At 37.1% G+C, this 21,200-nt stretch overlaps 1 protein-coding gene across 5 annotated transcripts in view; it reads left to right on the top strand.

The window, feature by feature from the left end:
* The window catches only part of C7H8orf34 (chromosome 7 C8orf34 homolog), a 486,354-nt gene that overhangs the window by 296,294 nt on the left and 168,860 nt on the right, over window positions 1-21,200 (top strand). For all 5 annotated transcript variants that reach the window (XM_031013951.3, XM_031013950.3, XM_031013949.3 and 2 more), the window contains one exon: window positions 7,454-7,589. In XM_031013951.3, coding sequence (XP_030869811.2) covers window positions 7,454-7,589 — 136 coding nt within the window. The remainder of the gene's footprint in view (window positions 1-7,453; window positions 7,590-21,200) is intronic.

Here is a 21,200-nt window from a genome sequence, read left to right as displayed (position 1 = left end):
GGCTATTGCTACCCAGAAGTTAGAAAACTGCAGGAAATTGCTTCAGATTTCATAAATCTTCTGTAATATTAATAGAAGTACAGAGAGTTTTAAAAAATAATCAACCAACAGCCCTTGTATCTACAAAGTCCACCCAATTGGAGTTGCTGCTAGAGGAAAATGAGTGGTTCTACCTCTCTTCTACCTGTTAAATCTTCTAGTTACTGCAGCTGCTTGACAAATCCTAAAACTTATGTGGCGAACTAGATAGTAAAAGAATATAATCAATGCAATTCTTAGTTTTCTAGCCTCTCCAATACAGGGGAGCACGGAAGCTAGTAAGAATAGGGCCAAGTGCCAAAAAACAATATCCGGCATTTCCCCCCCAACCTCAGTTGCTTTCTTATGTATTTCTTATAACAGTTAAAACATTTATTTTTCTTCTGGGATGGGGTTGATCACATAATATTTTGTTATCTGTCTTCTTAACATTCTTCTCCCACTTACTAGACAGTTCAATTTCAAAGCATCAAAAGCATCAAAATAGCAAGTATATTTTTTAAAATTCCCATCGGTTGATTTTTATATTATCCTTCTTTACCACTGTTATCTTAAGAATCACAAATTTCTTTGTTGTGGAAACTATTCCTAATTTCTTCTAAGAAATTTCCAGCTTGCCAAATTTCCTCTTAACAAACTAAATTTTTATCTACTTGCAACCAAAGATGGTATATCTTCCATATCTATGGCACTGGGCTGGATATTGTAGAGAATATTTTGGAGAATATCTTAGAAAAGAAGTCCCAAAATAGGAAGGAAGAAAGAAAGAGTAGAAAAAAGAAAGGAAGAATGAAAAAAGAAGGAAGAAAAGACAGAAAGATTCTGATACTATAAGAGAGGCAGTACTTTACCTTTTCCCTTGCAGGAATTTTTTTTTTTTTTTGATTTTTGTTTTGTTTTGTTTTGTTTTGTTTTTTGGTTTTTGGCTGAGCCTGAGAATTAAATTGACACAATAGAAATTAACAGAAGAAAATCCTATGAATTTATTTAATACTTAATACAGTTTTACATGGCATGGGAGCCCTCAAAAGGAAATGAAGATCCAAAAACAGAGGCAATCACTTATATACTGAATCAGACAAAGAATAGTAAATTGTGAAGAATCTAATAAATAATATGGGAAGGCTTACAGGTTGAGATATTTTTAAAGATCTGTACAGAATTCTCTCTGTCTCAATTTTTTTGTCCTTGATGATAAGAATGTTGCTTTTCTTGTGGTATAAGTGGGCATCTTTCACATTGGAATTTCATTTTTTGTGTTTTTAAGAAATAGAATGAAGGTCAGAGTAATTTTCTTGCACCTGCTGTATTTCAAATGCCTTTAACTCAAAATAGTCAACATGCCAGAATGGCATATTTTTACCTCCTTCAATACCATTGGTATTCAAAGATTCTCAGTTTTCTACATCTAGGATATGTCCCTGGTATTTCCTCCCTCGACTTATGCAGTATTGAAAAGTCCTTAGACAGAATCTTACTTAAATTACTTGTTTTTCTCCCTTTCCATTTTCATAAACTTTCCAAATTTTCCTCAGTTTAGGCATTTTTGGGGTTTTACTTCTCTTAATCACTTAATCCTAGACACCTGCTCCCTTAAATAATGTTGTCAAGGAAATGGAACTAGTGAGACCTAGATTTTATTTTATTTTATTTTTGTTCTTTGTATATTTAGCATAGATTATTAGTATCCTTCCATGACCAAACCAAATTTTTTATGGTTCTGTCACCTTTTAGAGCTTGGTAAGTATTCAGTAGTTATTAGGAGCTCATTGATCTTCTTTAAAATAATGAGTATTTGTAAAGAAAGAAAAAATGAATGGATACTTTTCAGAGTGAGGCCTCTTCTAAGACTGCAGGAGCCAATTTCACTGCCATCACCACAGTCACATCTGACACTACAGGAACCATAGCAGTTGTTGAAGCAGTTTCAGCTTACAGCACTCTGAAGTCTCCAGTGAACCAGCAAATGAATTCCAGAAGGCTTCTGACTCTAGGGTTCTCTGTTCTCCCACACTGTGATAGTTATTCTGAACTGGAAAAAAGAGGTGCTATCCAGATGGGGTGTGAGGAGCTGCTGGGAAATCTTCAAAAATTCTCATTAAATACACTCAAATTTGCACATGAAAGGAGAGTTCTGGCAGGGAGTTTTTACTGTTCATCAAAATGCAGTCATAAAATTCATGTCTTATTACCTTCTCTACATATGTCAAACAATCTAAAAATGCTTAGATAATTGCCATGGTGCTCCATACCAGGATTCTGTGTCTTATTAGTAGAAAAATGGTACAGAAGCAAGTAGATAGTTGAAGATTTTGGCCTTTGAACATATCCTCAAAGGTAATGAGGGGCCAGCATGTCTGGGTTCCCTATCCCAGAATTAACCACACAATTTCTTCATATCAGTATGAAAGACATTAATAAGTCAGTGTGGTGTGCTTTGTGGCTCCAAGATAAAAAAAGAGAAAGCAACTTTTAGTTCTAATTCATAACAAAATGGCCCCCAAAAGGTGATTGCTTCATTTAAACAAACATTCTTCTTTTACATAATCAACATATTCTTTTTAACAGATGTACCTAAATCATAGAAGTATGATGAGAAAGTATGGGAAACTTAGATTTGGATTAAGCCATTTAGTACAATGCTTCTGCAGAACTCTAATTTGCCCACTATAAACAATTATTTAGCCTCTGCTTTTAGCATTTCCAGGAATGGGGTAATCACATCTCCTACACAGCACTGTACAGTATGCCTTTGAGCAACTATAAATGTTAAAAGGTTGTTATATTGATGAGAAACACACTCTCCTCTTATACACATTTCTTCTCTGCAGGCACAGGGGGAACTCTAATATCTCTTCTCTATGACAAACCGTTAGATATTTGAAGGTTGGCATTGTGGAAATAAATGAAGACTACACAAATGAAAACAAGCAGAGAACATTTATCTATTTGTTCAGAGCTGGTTATAGAATGGGAGTTAGCCACTATCACTTGCATTTACCAGAGACCCAAAGGCATGCGGGGGGAGTAGGAAAACTTTATAATAATAATTTTTAAAGGGAAGGCTTTGAATATGTTCTGATTGGAAGTTGTTGGCATGGGAAAACTGAAGAAGGGCTGACTAGAAACAGACTATCTTATGCAATTGGTTTTGGGAGTGCATTTGGCTTTCTCCAGTTGGTTCTGAGTTGGAAATAGGGGTGAAACGAGGGAAATTGATCTTTATTGATGAAGTCCTGAATGTTTTGAGGCAATGGCTGCAGAGACTGTGGGTCAACGTTCTAATGCTGCATATGATCTGGGCAGGTGCAGTGGCTCACGCCTATAATCCCAGAACTTTGTGAGGGCAAGGTGGGCAGATCACAAGGTCAGGAGATCGAGAACATCACAAGGTCAGGAGATCGAGACCATCCCAGCTAACACAGTGAAACCCTGCCTCTACTAAAAAAAAAAAATACAAAAAATTAGCCAGGCATCGTGGTATGTGCTTGTAATCCCAGCTACTTAGGAGGCTGAGGCATGAGAATTGCTTGAACCTGGGAGGAGGAGGTTGCAGTGAGCCGAGATTGCACCACTGCACTCTTACCTGGGTGACAGAGCGAGACTCTGTCTCAATAAAAAATAAAAATAAATGATTGTCTGCATGTATATTCAATCTCCCTTCCTTTGGTCACTCTCTTTTTTGCCAAAAGGATGTTAGTCAAAAGGTAAGGTGAGAGATCCCGAGCTTCACTACTTGATGATTGTTCTGTTGTATCCTTAGTCAATCGTATCACAAGATCTTTTTCATCTTTTTTGTTGCATCATCATTGCAATCATCTGCTGAGAGAGTGGCCACATACAAGCATTTAAGCCTCCACATGGAATTCAATGTACCAGCATCGTGGACACTATGATAAAAACAAAAACAATTTAAGTCAATTTAATATTGACCTGGTTCTTCAGAGCCAATGGGGTGACTGACTTTGTTCTTCAGAACCAAGAACTTGAATTGTCCAACCCAGGCTAGAAAAACAAATCTCACAGGTCATGAGGACCAAACTTAGAGAACCAAGTAGCCTTTTGTCAAGCTGACATGTAGACTTTTCTACCTTACCTGTTTCACTGATCCAAGTATAGCAAGAAGTATCAACAATGGTACATATACCACCATGTCTAGTGAAAAAAAAAATCCAGAAGAATGCGATTGTTCAACTCTCTTGCCAACAGTTGAGATGGATCTGTATTCTATCTAGGGTAGAGGTAGTATCACTTATAGTTTCTGCCAGCATTAGTGATACATGTCTTATAGTCTTCTGTTTGCATGGTTCCTATTGCTGGAAACTGCTTTGGTTGTTTGTATAAACAATGAATCAGTAACTCCTCCAAGTAGAGTGCCTGAATATTAAAGGGAGGCCTCATTTAGGAGCTTGCATCAGAGTTAAAATTTCCAGCCTTGATGATCTATAGAATTAGGGTGTCTGTGTACCAGTAAGATTTCTAATGCTATTTTTAAAGTGCATGATGTATGTGTGCATGAAGCAAGCAGGACTAGCTATCTAGATGCAAGGAAAGTAGCATCTGGTAGGAACACACAGGGATCCAGAAAAAAGAAATTGTTCATGACCTGAGGTTGGATTGAGGCTGTTCATTAGTTGGGTTACACATGTGAATCTATATTAATCTCTTCCAGGTGACAAGTAATTGGCTCATCTTCCTATGAAGCCTGTTGAATTCAAATTTAGAATTACATAGATTCTAATTAATAGATTATAATAATAGGGTTTTTTTGTGAGAAAGGGACACTAGCAAAATCGCAGGTTGATTTATCCATGTAAGTTCAAGTGGAAATGCTTTGGTTTTAATTCCCTGTGGTCTCATTTGATGAGACCAAAATTTTCCAAGGGTTTTTGATTATGGTAGTCTCGTGAGGGATAGCATATCCAGCAATCAATGAGCTTGAAGGTTACTATTTAGGATAATCCAAGATTAGTGTTAGAAAGTGATTATGCTCTGATCCGAAATTTTAATAAGAATAAAATGAAAGAGAAAAAGAGTCGTTGTGGGTGGGTAACTACCAGGGGTCTTTAGAAAATGAGAATGGCTGTAATTAAGTAGATGAAAAACAAAATAGCAGTTACACCAGAGATCTTGATCCAATATGGTGGGCAGAAGCTGTCTACTCTCTGAGGTCATTATCTCCCTCTGAAAGTCTCCAGTCAGCTGTCTACTCTGAAGATTTAAGATTGTAACCAGTTTATCTGTACCATGATGAGTCATTTCATGGAGGAATTTAATTAGTATTCATTTGAAGCCATCTGGTGCCACCAAAAATGCCAGAGATTATCTGAGTAAAGCTAGAACTTTTTTTTTCTTTTCTTTTTTTTTTCAGAATTAGGGGCTAAATATTGATATTTTATAATGGTGTCTTATAAGTACTCTAGAGATTTATTCTCTAAAATTTTAGATAGGTTCATAACCTTGATTAAGGCTGCTTCTTTAGCAAAATATTCCATTAGAACATTTCTTTTAGCTTCTGTATTGTTTATATTTTCATTAGCTTCAATCTTTATAATAAACTACCTCTGTATGGAGCAGGAGTATATCTAAAAGTGTTTTAAACATCTTCTCTATGTTTGATGGAGGTTCTAGCAGAGTTAGGAAACCCTTTGTTTTCAGAGCACGCCAAAGTCATGTATTTTTTTTTAATTGTACCTGTATATATATTTACTCTGAGGTCGTTGTCCAGTTAACAAACTGGACAAGTTTTTGATGACTCCCATGAAGTTGAGTACGTACAATATTTCTGCCATCTGGACTAATTTTACCTCCAATAGAGGACTATATTTCATAGTCACACAAATTAGTGGTAGCATACTCTGCTTGATAACCTCTAGTTTAAAGTTCTGAAATATGATCCAGCAACAAATAATATTGGGTCACGGTTTTCAATGGCAGTTCTTAAAAATACTGAAGTGCAGAAAGTTTCCTAACTGCGGTAGGGAAATCATGGGTTCACTTCTTCTGGTAGGGGCAGGAGAGTAGCAAAAATAGGGTGTTCTAGTGGTGAACAGTAATGTGAGAGGAAGAGAGTAACAGACTCTCATGAGTGTTTAATGCTGGCTGAAAAGTGTGTGTTCAGAGGGAGTAGTAATGTCTGTATTGCATGAGGAATCATGAGATCAAGAGGGAGGAGCCTGTAATTAGCTCTGCAGAAGCACCAGGTTTTGAATTGGCACCTAGGCTCTTAAACAAGGGGAATAAGCCTTGGTAACCAGGTCAAGGTGATAAGTTTTTGATGACTCCCATGAAGTTGAGTTAAAACCCTAAGTGTTTTTCCAGTTTGCTTATGTACAAGTGGACAACAAGGCTTTCACTTGGGATGCCTATGGAAGAAGCCTGTTGACAAGGCTTCTTCAGATTCCAGAAGGCCTGTTCATGATTTAGACTGAGTTGTCACCATCTCAGGAACAATTTATTTGACACTCATTTGTAATATCCAATTAAAACATGCAATCCTCCTGATTGTTTTTTGAGGTATCTAGGATGTTTTTATGATCTTTAGTCATCAGAAGACAGTGATTTTCCTTCTCACATACGTTATGCCTTCAATAATGAATTAGATTTTTGTAAAAATTATGATTTATCTTTTGAAACTTTATGTATCTTTAGTGCTAAAGCTGAGAGCAAGTAATTGGAATCCTTTTTACAAGCTTCCTTGTTCTCTGAAAAAGTAGGAGATCATATACATATTGTAACAGAGCTGAATCTCAAGAGAAAATTTAGGTCTTTTCATTCTTGATTAAGGACCTGGGAAAAATAGAAGTGGGCTTCAGTAAACCTTTGGAGCATGACTATTCAGGTTTACTGTTGTCCTCCCCAGGTGAAGGTAGAAAGCAAACATTGAGAGTGAAAAAGGGGAAGACATCAGTTGTATTTTGATTGGAGGTTGTTGATGGGGAAGCTGGAAGCAGACTCGTTAGAAGCGGAGGATTTATGCAATTGGTTTTGAAACATATTTGGTTTTGTGTGGTTGGTTCTGAGTTGAGAACAAAGGAAAAAAATAGGAGAGCTGGCAGTCATTGACCAAGTCCTGACCATTTAGGGCTGATTGCTGCGGAGGTTATAGTTTGGCTTCCCCAGTGGGTATGGCAGAGTTTGTGTGTCAGTGGTCTGTGGTCATAAGTGCTCTGCCCACTCTCCATATATTCAGTCTGTCACCGTTGTGTCTCTTGTAAATCTTCACACATAATTTGTCTCCAACTACGTCTAGAAATAATTTGAAAAATAATTGATATATGTAGTTAGATTTTTGCAAAGGGGATATATATTGTTTTGCTTAACAAACTAATGGCAGATACCTGAAAATATGAATTTTTCTCCTTAATTCCACTAGAGTTAATTTTTTTCTCTGTAATTGTTTGTGTTGTTACAGAGGATCTTAATGATTTAAGAATGGAGGGAGTAACAACCCTGGTACCTTCTGGGAGCAAATTTAACCAAGGCCGTCCTACTTACCCTGCTGAGCCTCAGGCCAAGGTCACACTGAACATCTGTTCAAGGTGTGCCAGGTAAAAGACATAATAGGTATAGTATATATAAACATGATCTTGATTTTTAAAATCTAAGATTTTGATACAAAGATTGTACTCTTCTGTGTTAAGAACATCTTTTCCTTCCAGTGATCTTTTGTGCTAATATTGGCAAGGGAGTTAGTTACGCAGTTTATCCTGTGCCCAGTGCCACTCAGAACAACAATGAATCAAAGAGTTTAGATTGTCTTCACTTCACAGCTTGAGACTATTTTATGTCTTCTGTCTCTGAATTTCATTCACTGTCCACCATTCCGTTCTCTTTCAAAGAAAATTTAACGGCTCTGAACATTCAAAGCCACTTTTAAAGCACCTGCATAGAGGAAGAGTTTGGCCAGGTACAGTTTAAGATCTGATATTATTGACCTCTTAACCTGCCCCTTATCCTGTTCACCTCCTGGAAAGAATTTAATCAGCTTGACACTTTTCAGTTTTGGCAGCTGGAAGCAATCTTTGCCTATACTGTATGTGGCCAAAGAAGTAGCTTGTAGTTACTGCCAAGTCAGCTCCCAGTGCTGGTCTAGCAGAAACTCACCAAATAGCTAGAATTCATTCTTTTGTAGGAACTAAATCTCATTTGCAAAGAGGCTTTTAAGCCTGTTTAAATGATGAAACAAGCCTTCTAACCCTTATGTAAATGGTCCAGATTAGCAAGAACAATGTACTGGCTGGCCAATTTTATCTCCTTTTCTTTATGTCTAGCTGCTCTATTGTACTGTTTGAGAGGAGATTAGCTGCTTGGATATAGGGAGGGAGGAAAGCGTAGGAAAATCAAACCAGATTTTTGTAGCTTTTTCTCTTTTGCTTTACCCCTTTGGAAGTTTTATTTTAATTTTCACAGGCTTAGAAGAATAGAAAGGACAGCTCTTAGAAAATCAGGGGATGTTATTTGAGGCCACTAAGAGAAATGGCATAGCATAGTGAAAACAGCAATGGAAACATTGCTTCAGACAAGTAATATTTGGTGGATTGACTTTTTTTAGTAGGGCTGTGAAGAGAACTTCTAATATTTATGTGATAATATTTAAGCATCCTGAGTGAACACAGTCATCACTGGAAGAGTTATATGATACTTTGTTTTAAACTTTGTAGTACAGTTGTATATTTACATTTTGACTGGAGAGGGGTCGATGCTTGGTTCATGTCATTTGTAGAAGACTGGGATATGAGGTGTTTGTTTTTTCAAAACAGAAAGTTTATAAAAAATGTTTTTCTGATCTATTGAGGATTTGAACTGTGAAAGGACCAAGCACATTTGTAGCCCTAAATTATCATTCAGCTTCCTAATATGTAGACTGTAAATCACAAACAACCTGCATTTAAAGTCGGACCTTAACGGAATTTTTCAAAAAATATTCAACGGAATAATCATTGGTGGCATGTATTACATTCTTACTATAAACCACATACTAGTCTAAAGACATGAAATGTGTAAACTGATTTAATTTGCAGGTCATTCTCGGAGTTAATTACTATTACTATCCCCATTTTATAGATAAGAAAACTGAGGCATGTATTGATTGAGTAACTTGTCCAGAGTAATACAACCAATAGGTAGAAAAATACAGTTTGAAACTCAGGCAGCATCGGTTGACAGTCTACCTACTAGTCATTCTGCTTTATTGGTAAGCACCAAGCTATTGTCTGAAGGTGAAGATGGAGGCCTAAAATAGATAAAAACAATGAGATAGAAAGAGATTTAGGTGTTTGAAATGATGAAAGTTCATGACTGTTTTGATGGAGAATAAGGCATTGTTGTACTTTCAAAAGCAAAGGAGAAATACATTGATTCAGATAAATGTGGTAAACAGTATGGAAGAAGATTCTAGACTGTTCATTTTAGAGCAGCTACTATAGCTAGAATTTAAGGAAAAAACAAGTATCAGTTGTCGAGAACTATAGAGAATCTGAGATTTTATCCCATTTGGAGCTTTATATATTAGTCTGCCACTGTTTTATGCATACTAGGAAAACTCATGAAACACCTGGGTCAGAGACCAAGGACTTTACTACTTACAGCAATAACAATAACCAGGGTATTAGCATCTTCACTGGTTTCCTGAGCCACAGTTCTCAGAGTAACACAAATAGTGCAAAAGGTTATATTATGTAAGAGGAAACTGAACTTAGAAAATGTGACTATTCCATAACAGACCATTAGCACTCCTGTTACTCCAGGGAGGGCCTCCATCTGTATTCTCCAAGGCTGTGTGTTAGATCAGCAGTCTTCAACCTTTTTGGCACCAGGGACTGGTTTCATGGAAGACAATTTTTAGATGGATGGTTGATAGGGTGGATTTTGAGATAGAACTGTTCCACTTCAGATCATCAGGCATTAGGTTCTCATAAGGAGCAAGCAACCTAGATCCCTTCATGCATGGCTCACAACAGGGTTCATGCCCCTGTAAGAATCTATGGCTGATCTGACAGGAGGCGGAGCTCAGGTGGTAATGCTCCCTTGCCTGCTGCTAACCTCCTGCTGTGCCAGGAGGTTCCTAACAGGCCACAGACCAGTACCGGTTCATGGCCTGGGGGTTGGGGACCCCCATGCTATACAAATATTCTTGAACAGGTGATCTGCAAAAAAGGCTGTTAATGTCTTTAAATATGAGAGACACATGGAGAACTGTCTCCCATTGCTACTTTGGGTAGATTACTTTTGTCATACGTTGATGTGATTATCAAAGCTTTCCATCATTAATTCTCCAACACCAATCCATGTCATTGTCTCACCTCTCTTTTTGCAAGTAAGGCATTTAAAATTGTGAGAATTATGCTTTCTAAGCAGGGCTGAGCAATTATCAGAGGCAGAAGTCATAAACTGAATCACGGTGGGGAATGTCTGGTTGTATTGTGTGTCCACATAATGCTTTGAAATACCACTTGATTAGTGTCTTAGTCTATTTGGGATGCTATAAAATAACACAGAAATACCATAAACTGTGTCTTATAAATGACAAGTATTTATGTCTCCCACTTCAGGAGACTGAGAAGTCCAAGATCAAGGTGCTGGCTGATTCAGTGTCTGGGGAGGACCTGCTTCCTCATAGATGGCTGTCTTCTCATGGTGTTCTCCCATGGTGGGAGGGTGAGCTAGCTTTCTGGGGTCTTTTTTATAAGGGCACTAATTCCATTCATGAGGGTTCCACCCTTGTGACCTAATCACCTCCCAATACCCCTACCTCCTTATACTACCACACAGGGGGTTATGTTTCAACATATGAATTTGGGAGGGGCACAAACATTCAGACCATACCAATTAGTTACCAATTTCACATAAAAAAAAATCAGGATATCTATCTTCTCTTAAAAATCAGTGCAGCTGATAACACTGGGTCTATATTCTGGAAATACTTCACATTAGTAGCTTCCTCCTTCTCTAGACCCTGAGGCCAGCAGTCATGCTCCAGTGCACTTTGGTCTGTCTGCTTAGCTTCATTCATTTATACTAACTGTCTAAAGTCTAGAGGTGTTTGTAACCTCTGAATTGTAGAAACACCGTGTAAAGGAGTAAAGACTCTCCCTTTACCTTCTAAACATTTGGTAAGTGAATCTATGAAATAAACTCACAACAGGCAGGTTAACAGGAGAAAAGGTCTACAAATTAATTATGAACTAAGTGGCATCACAGGAAAGAAAAGTGAATACTCAAAAACCTAGTGAGATTTAGGAGCTTATATACCATCTTCATAGGGGAGAGGGTAAGGGGAATGGAGGCAACTTAGGGGAGAAGGAATGATTTCGGGGAAAGAAGAATGGGTCTTTAGGATAATCAATGGTAGTTTGTGAGAAAGTTTACCTGGGCATGGTGTCAATTCCTAGTCTCCCTCTCCTGTGATAAAAGTTCATCTTCCTTGGTTAATGAAAATTCCAGGGAGGTGACTGATGGTAATGATGAAGTTCTTTTTGGAGAATCTGTCTTTAGGTGGATGAGGGAAATTCAAAGAAAGCCTCTTGTTGCATTTGCTGTTTTCTAGTGCCTTCAGCTCAAAGTAATCAGTATACCAAAACAGCATATTTTGGGGTGGCATGTTCTAAACTCCTTCAGCTAGAACAAGGATAAGCAATGAATCAGGTCTGGAAGAATGCAGGTGAAAGAGGCTGGCCAGGCCAGTGGGAGAAGGATCCAGTGCCAAGAAGATACAGACAGCATTCTAATGTCTCTGAGGGTCAGGTTATGGGCACGAGTTTAAGGCAAGCAGCCTGCAGTCTTGAGAGCCAGGTAATCCCTCAGAATCCAGACAGAGTGAGCCAGTCAGAAATTCAGTGCTGTAGATCAGACCAACATGTAGAGAAATGACTGCTTCAATTAGAGAACTATGCCCATCCCCATTGCTTTCTTCTTGGGCATCTATATTTTGTGGGGAAGACGCAGATGAGAGGAGAATGCAGAATTCATAGAGCAAAACCATACATTGGATTTTAGCCTTGGAATCAGGATTTAATTCCAAATATTGCAGGGTTGGAGACAGTGTGGTGCAGATGAGTAAGACAGTTTAGGATAATTAGTGTTAAATTATGTCACTTTACTTACCAATACCTTTCAAGAGTTTACACAAAGGTAGAATAGAAAGACAATCTGCTTTGGAGTGTGAGAAAAGGGATCTGACATCCACACTCTAAATTACCTGGTATGTCATTTTAGGGAAAGCTCTTAAAAGCTGGGTTTTTAGCTGTGAAACGGAGTTCATATAGCCTTGGAGATAATTTCCAAGGGCGAGTGGGAAGGCTGGATACGATAACTAGAAACAACACAGTTTTCTCTTTTTCTCGCATGCTGGAATAATTACTGTGTAAATACTTGAGCATTTTAAAATGCTTTGAGCTTTTTTCCTCATCTTTTTGAGAAACTCACATTAAAATGCTAAGATATTAAGGAAAAAAGAGCCGCATTTTCCTGACATTGAGTGTTTTCTGTCTGCCTAAGACTTCTGCCTGGCTAAGGGAGAAATCTCTGGTCCATCTTTCAGGATTTCTGTGTTCAGTGAAACGTGTGAAGTGGCAATGTTTTTGTTTGTTTGTTTTTTGTTGTTGTTGTTGTTTCTTAAGAGTTTCCAGGTCAAGAAATCATTTTCTCATAGAACTTAATAAGTGAGCTTAATGGATGTCTTGTGAAATTGAAGCAATACTATAATGCTAAGATATTATCAACCGTCTTGATATAGAATCAATAAGACTCAAGTGATGTTGAGGGTTTCTCCTAAAAGCCCATCAGTGACCTAGTTAATGTAAAAAGTGGAGTCCACTCTTCAGATTTTTATTTTCCTTAATCTTTTTTTCAAATACTCCACTGGTTGTAAACTACTCATAGGGTTATAGGGACTCAGATCATGCTACCCCAAATATGGCGCTTCGGCATGTTGGGTACTTTGAACTGAAGGAGACTGGTAGAACCTCAGAAGCAATGTCTCTCTGACCTTGTCTCCTCCTCCTGTCTTCTGCCATTCTTTCTCCCTTGAAGCAAGACACAGAAACCAGAATTCCTCTTCCTGGGTCTTTAGGCCTCTATTCCTGGAGGCTCCTGTGTCACTTAAAATTTTAGTTAATACATCTGTTATGCTTTTCTCTTGTTACCTTGTCTTTTGTTATAGGAGTGTCATCTGTGGCCCTTATGATGGGTGAGGAAAGGTAGCACATCTTTTGACCCCTACTGTCACAGTGTCTGAAAGTGAGTTTGCATATGGTATATCCAGAACCTTATTGCTTTTATCCAGCAATAAGAGCAAAAATTTTAATTTAAATTAATTTTAAATATAATTTAATTTTTAAAATTTAATTTAAAAAATGTTTTAAATAACAAATAATAATTGTATATATTGTATATTTATGGGGTACAATATGATGTTTTGATATATTTTTATTTTATGGAATGATTAAATCAAGCAAGTTAACAAATCCACCACCAATCGTACTTTTTTTGTGGTAAAAAACACTTAAAATCTACTTTTTTAGTGATTGAAATATACAATGCATTATTATTTATTATAGTCACTGTTTTGTGCAATAGGTCACTGAAACATATGTATTCCTTCTGTCCAACTGAGATTTTGTACATTTTGACCAACATATTCTCTTTCTTCATTAGTCCCCCTTCCCCCAGCCTCTGGTAACCACCATTCTATTCTTTACTTCTGTGAGTTTGACTTTTTTAGATTTCAAATATAGGTGAGATTGTGCACTGTTTGTCTTTCTGTGCCTGCTTATTTATTTCAGCATAATATCCTCCAGGTTCATTGTTGCAAATGACAGAATTTTCTTCTTTTTAAAGGCTGAATAGTATTCCATTGTGTATATATACCACATTTTGTTTATGCATTGATCCAATGATGGACACCTGCAGTGGTTCCATAACTTAGCTATTATGAATAATGCTGCAATGAACTTGGGAATGCAGATATCACTATGACATGCTGTTTTTAATTCTAAAGCTTCTGCACAGCAAAGGCAACACTGAATAGAGCCAACCCACAGACTGGGAGAAAATATTTGTAAACCATACTCTGATAGGGGGCTAATATCCAAAATATATAAGGAACTCAAACAACTCAATAACTAGAAAACAAAGAACCCAATTTAAAAATGGGCAAATGATTGAAATAAACATATCTCAGAAAAAGACATACATATGGCCAACAGATAACATGAAAAAATGCTAGTCATCACTAGTCATCAGGGAAATGCAATTTAAAACTGCAAAAGGTATTGCCTAACACCTGATAGAATGGCTGTCATCAAAAAGATGAAAGAGGAAAGATAACAAGTACCCGTGAGGATGTAGAGAAAAGGGAACAATTGTGCACTGTTGGAGGAAAAATAATATAGCCATTATTGAAAAGCATGGAGTTTCTGTAGAAAAGTCAAAATAGAATTACTATATGTTCCAGCAATCCCACTTCTGGGTATATATTTAAAGGAATTGAAATCATTATGCCAAAGAAATATCTGCAAAGAATTCTTCTCATTCAGAGCCTGACTGGAAGATGTGATCAGTAATGGGACTGACACGTTGTACTGGGAATGACTGAGGGATTTGAGAGATACACAACCACTGGAGGAACTTCTACTTTTCCAGGCATCAGGGAAAGAGAAATTAGGGCTACGTTAAATAGCTCTGTAGAGTGTTCTGTGCCAAAAAGTGATTAAAGGATCGAGAATATAACACAAGGTTTGTTGTTTAGCATAGTTATAAGAAATAAAGAAAAATAGAAGCTTTTTTTCATAAATGTATCACATGACGTTAGAAAAATGCAAAATAGCTTGTGTTTTTAAGCTGGAAATTATCCTGTTACTTTCATATCACTTGACAGCCTTAGTCTGGTGTGAACATTGCTGCAATTTGTGTGATTTAAACAGAGAAATGACACTGTTTGGCAAGTGGGAAAATGCATGGCTAATAGATAACTCACCATCAAAATTTATAAAGAATCTAATCCAGAACATCTTATTTTCCCCCTTAGATCATGAGTAAAATAAGCCTTTATAAAACAGCAATTTTGAGTAAATAGAGCATTGACTATGTAGGATATAGTAGTGGTTCTTATAATTGGTGAGTTTATTTGTTATCAGATAGATGTTTAAAATAGTCAATGAGTGTCTTGGCTGGACTTATAGAAGATTCCACAAATACAGTTAGATATCCTCGAATGATATGGGCCAAACAAGCTGCATTTCTTGCCTAGGAGTCACACTACAAAGTAAGCCATATCAAAAAAGTAAAGTGTTGGTAGGTCAGTAATGCAAATTATCAGTAATTATCAAAATTTTCCTGGCTTAAATAAATTATAATTTGAAAAATTGTGAGCATTGCATTAAAATTCTCTATTTAATGTCTTGAATTTTGTTTTAATATAACAGTTAAGATACCAATAACTGGCAGACAACTGCTGATACCAAGGCACTAAATTACTATTTCAATAAAGTTTATAAGCCATTTTTCTGGAAAGACCACCCACTAATTCTATCTACCCACTGCCATTCTCAAGAGTTAAATCTTGTTTGTGTGGACTCATGCCAGGGCATTCCGGGTGGTAAGATGCTATTTGCTTTTGATGGTGCAAGTGTTTGCATTCCTTCATGCTTAACATCAATAGTGCACAAAAAAGGGAGCCGAAAGCCATTTTAAAAGAAATTGGATTATAGAGAACATACAGTGATACTGGCTCAGAAACTACAGCATGAGAATCCCAGGAGAAACTTGTTCCTAAATAGCTTGTTGTTTTTGAACTGATTTGTCTCATGTAATTCAACCAAAGATTGTTCTTCATTTCTCCTAAATATCATGGGATTAATATATTGAGTATAGTTATATGTGGACTTGATAAAGCACAAGTAGATCACTGTTGGTGACAGCTGGAAAAAAAGATGAATGTCAAGTGTTATCAATGTGAACTCATTTCAAATTGTCTATATTATTTATTAGTTGACTTGAGAAAACCTATGTAAATAACCATACATTATATTTGGTTTCATTTTGTTTATGATATTTTTTCTTAACTATTTTACACGTTTATATTCAGCAGCTTCCCATGGGAAGGAATGGTGAGCAAAACAAATATGAAGGAAAATGGATAAGGACAAAAAAGTATTACTATCACTTGTTTAAATTTTGAAGTTTTTCATAAAGCTGACCTCCCAGGCCTAGAGGTGTAAAAGATTCCATTTGAGTCGTGTATACAACGCACCATATACTGCCATGTTTCAAGAGATAGAAACATTTAATTTGAATCCAAATGCATTTATCTAGCACTACTCTGTGTCAGATACTGTGATGTGCTCTAGAAATACAAATGAACACCTCCGATTTCTAGGAACTTACTTGTATACCAGCTAGAATCAGACATGCAAACAAGTGCAACCCAAAATGTCAGATGACGATAGTGCCATGGGAGAAAATAAAACATATTAGAATGGCTACGTCATCCCAGATGTGATTGGTTGCAATTTCATGAGGGCTGTTACTGTGGAAAAAAGCCTCACCTTCGGAAATATTGGTATACTGCCCTCATTGTTCATTCAAGATCTGCATGAAGGAAGACATGAGAATAACAAATGCCAGCCAGAAACTGGGGCCACATCGATTTCATGGTTTTTCTTTTGCTTGTAAATCAATGCAAAATTCTCCTTAACCCCACTCCTTCTGGTAGCTGTTTTGTGATTCATAGGGGAGGGAGGGCCTTTTATGCACATGTGTGCACACTCACACACACCATCTCAAAGCCTTTCTTGTTACATGACAAAGAGCTGGTGCTTCAGAGCAAGTGATATCAGGGTTGAAATCTCAGCTTGGCCACTGTACAACGTATGGAAAAAAAAAACCTCTGTAGACTTCAATTTTCTGTATGAACCTGGGGATGATAATTTTTGCCTATGAGGTTGTAGTGGAATGGAGTGGTTACCTCAGTTTTTAGCAGAGAATCTACTCTGAAAAAAAGTCTATTTCAAGAGAAAAAACTGGCGATATACATCTCGAAAGAAGTCAAATATACATTTAAATCCAGAGAAGTCACAGTATATTTTAGAAAAAAAAAAAAAAAAGAAAAGAAATATTAAATTGAAGGTCTGTGAAACAGTCATGAGGGTTGTTCGAGTAAAATATTAAGAATAATTCTGATTGGGTTTTAACTAAATAAATAGAAGTACTTTTGAAGCAGCATCGTTTGTCTGAGGTGATACCCGAGGTTCGTTGTCCCATGGCCGTGGAAAACTAGGATGCCGACACACCAGAGTGAGGATCGGAGCAGAAGTTTGTTTAACAGGCAAAAGGAAGAGAAGAGAGGGGTCCAGAGAGGGGACCTGGAGAAAATGCATTACCAGTTCCTTGGTGAAATGCAGAGGTTTTATAAATGAGTTTGAGGGGGCGGTGTCTGATTTACATAGGGCACAAAAGATTGGTTGGACTAGGTGTGCCATTTGCATAGAGCGGGAAAAGGCTGGCTGCCCCACCCTAGTCTTTTATTATGCAGATGGTTCCTTCCCTGTCTGGCATCATGTTGCCTGGTTCTTCACTATATACGTGGTGACAAAAGGGAGCCTCCATGTTGAACATACCTGGCTTCCAGGTAGCCCTGTTCTATTGGCACAGCTGTCAGCATTTACCAGAGCGAGCTTCCAGCTTGCTTATCTATGTTTGCAGCTCAATTTTACAGGCTGCTCTTAGTTAGAAAAGAAATGGTTTCTGCTTTTTGTTAAAAGGAAGCCTTGCTGAGGACTCCTTTTACCCTCACTATCTGCCTAAATTTTTTTCTAGCTCCTCTATCACCGTGATTATCGAGAGGCGGATTTCCTTATCATTCTCCCTATGGATGTACAAATCTGTGTGTTTACTTTATCTACCTATTCATCCATCCATCTATTCCATAAAACCTTTTCCCAAGACTGTGATGTGAAGGAAATGGATGATGTGAGAGGCAGGGAAAGGTGATCTTCCTAGTCACAGCAGCCGGCTCAAACAACAGCAAGAAAGCCTGTTTATGAATCCTGCAGTCTATACTAACTAGTCCACTGGGTTTCCAGTTCATACCAGCAGACCTGAGGATATATTTTCACTTCTCCATTTAGTTCCTCAAGACTTTGCTGTGGCCTTCATTCAGGGTAAACTCCTTTTCTCTTCCAGGATTTTTGGACTTTCGAGAATATCTGTGATATGTGGAAGAGAAATTCAGGAAAAGCCTAAGGCCACCCAGAGAATAAGCATCCTACAATTAGGGAATGAAAACAGTATACTGGCCGCTATGAAAAAGAATAAAATCCTTTTCATCCTTTGCAGCAGCATGGATGAGCTGGAGGCTGTTATTTTAAGTGAAATAGCTAAGAAACAGAAAATAAAATACCACATGTTCTTGCTTATAAGTGGGAGCTAAACACTGGGTACACATGGACATAAGGATGGAAACAATAGACCCTGGGGATTCCAAAAGTGGGGAGGTTTGGCGGGGGTGAGGGATGAAAAATTACCCATTGGGTACAATAGTCACCATTTGAGTGATGAGTACACTAGAAGCCGAAACCCCACTATTACGCAATATACCTATGTAACAAACCTGTACATGTACCCCTGAATCTAAAATAAAATAAAATAAAATAAAATAAAATAGTATATTGTCTTGAGAAAGTCTATGCACTCAATTTTCAGGTAGGGGAAGAGTCTTAACCTTCCAGTGGGTGCTAAGTGATATCTATGGACTGACTTCCGTGCATTATAATAGACAGAGTCACACACAAAATGAGAAATAACCATATTGGAAAATCAAGGAACCAATAAGGTTGTTGATCCCCCACACCTCCTTTACAAAATGCATCCTTGAGCAAGATGCCTGACAGAGGAGAGGAAGGTGGGCCAGTACTCCATGCCTATTCCTTGTTAGTTTATTGACATTTGGCCATGTTGATACCTTCTTTGGAGAAGTATCTATTTCAATTCCTTACTCATTTTTAATTTGGGCTATTGTCTTTTAATTGTTCAGTTGTAAGAATTATTTATACATTATGTATCTAGACCTTTATCAGATACATGGTTTGCAAATATTTTCTCACATTCTGAGGGTTTTCACTTTTTTGATGGTGTCTTTTGAAGCACAAATCTTTTTCATTTTGATCAAGTCCCATTTATCTGTGTTTTCTGCTGTCACTTAGGCATGTGGTGTCATATCTAAGAAACTATTGCTTCATTCAAGTTCCCAAAGATTTATTCCTATGTGATCTTCTAAGAGTTTTGTAAATTTACCACTTATATTCAGTTCTATGATGTATTTTGACTTAATTTTTGTCTATGATGTGAGACAGGGATTCATTTTCATTCTTTTGCATGATATCCAGTTGTTCTAGCACCATTTGTTGAAAAGATTATTCCTTCCACCTTGAATTGTCTTGGTACCCTTTTCTGAAATCAGGTTTATCTTAAGTGCTTTCTAATATAATAAATTTCTGCTTATCTTATGCCTTACAGTGCCAAACTTGGAATTAGACATTTCTCCAAGGATCCCTGGTTCCTGCTAGCAAAAATGTACAGTAGAGAATAAAATCTGCTTATTAGGGTGGATTGTGGGAATGGCATTGCTTTTCGTCTACTTTAGTGAAAAAGATCAGGGCAAAAATACACTTTATTAGATAAATATGTATGTAAGGCATGGCTTTATATTGATATTTCCACTCAAATTATAACAGTGTTGTGTTCCTACTTAACTTCTTGGTTCTGTAATAGAAAATTCTTTTTCTACTAAAGATCTTTATTTCTGACAAAATACAATTATTTATTTGTTTTCAAGTCAAGAAAATATGTAATAAGTAAAACGTAAGAGGTCCCAAGATTGTTAGTGCAGTTTAAGGTTACTAAAATTTAAAACCGCAGTAAGACTTTTGGGATACCTTATAGAAAATTATGCAAACATTAAAACTCCTGAATTAATTTTTTAAAATCCTATGTGGTTCCTTTTGTTTTTAGATTACATTGATTTCACCAATGATTTGTAGCCAGGTTACTCGTTTCAGAGTTTATAGAGTCATTCACAGTATCTTACTCTGTATAGCAATATAATTTCTACACTTGTCTGGTAAATAATCAGTTCCTGTATTTTAGTTTACCTTCAATTTGAGACCAATGCTAATTTACATTCTAATATCCTGAAAGGCTCCTGTTTTTAGCTACTGTCTTAATCTGTTTGCCTGCTATAAAAAAAGTACTATAGACTGGTGGCTTATAAACGAGGGAAATTTATTTCTCATAGCTCTAGAGGCTGGAAGTCTGAGATCAGGGCGCCAGCATGGCTCTGGTGAGGACTTTCTTCCAGGGTGCAGAATGCAAACTTCTTTGTGTATCCTCACATGGTGGAAAGACAGCTGGCTAGCTCTCTAAACTCTTCTTGTAGGAGTACTAATTGCGTTCATGAAGGATCTTCCCTCATGGCCTACATACCTCCCAAAGGCCCCACCTTGAAATAGCGTCACATTATAGATTAGATTTCAACATATGAATTCAGGGGAGACACACACATATTGGGCTGACACATACATTTCGTCTATAATAGCTACTAATTTTCTCTTGGTGCATATTGCCAACTACTGAGAGAAGGGCCTGATTTTAAACAGAAATGATCAAAAAATACTCCAAAATTATATATTATGGTTTTATTTCAGCACCGTCTGGTCCAACCACAATGTTTTAATACATATTTATTTGACAAGAACATATATATAATTTTGTTTGGGTTAAAACAATTCTGCTTTATATTATTATTCATACTACTATTAATTTCTAATAATTTTGAATAAAGATACCTGCATTCATTCAGTACAGATGAAATCAGTGCCCTTATAAAAGAGGCCTAAGGAAGCATGCTTGCCCACCCTTCCATGTGAGGACATACAGAAGGCACTCTCTATAAGGAACAGAACCTCACTGGACACCAAATCTGCCGCCACCTTGATTTAGACTTCCCAGCCTACAGAAGTGTGAGCAATAAATTTCTGTTGTTGATAAATTACCCAGTCCAAGGTATTTTGTTATAGGGCAGCCTGAACAGACTAAGACAGTTTTCTCCATGCTTTTAAATGAAAAGCGATTGCTTCTTTTATTTTTCAGGTTCATTTTTTATC

Source organism: Gorilla gorilla, chromosome 7, assembly GCF_029281585.2.
Source record: "Gorilla gorilla gorilla isolate KB3781 chromosome 7, NHGRI_mGorGor1-v2.1_pri, whole genome shotgun sequence".
NCBI classification, from domain to species: Eukaryota; Metazoa; Chordata; class Mammalia; order Primates; family Hominidae; genus Gorilla; species Gorilla gorilla.
This window is presented reverse-complemented; position numbering and strand designations above follow the sequence as displayed.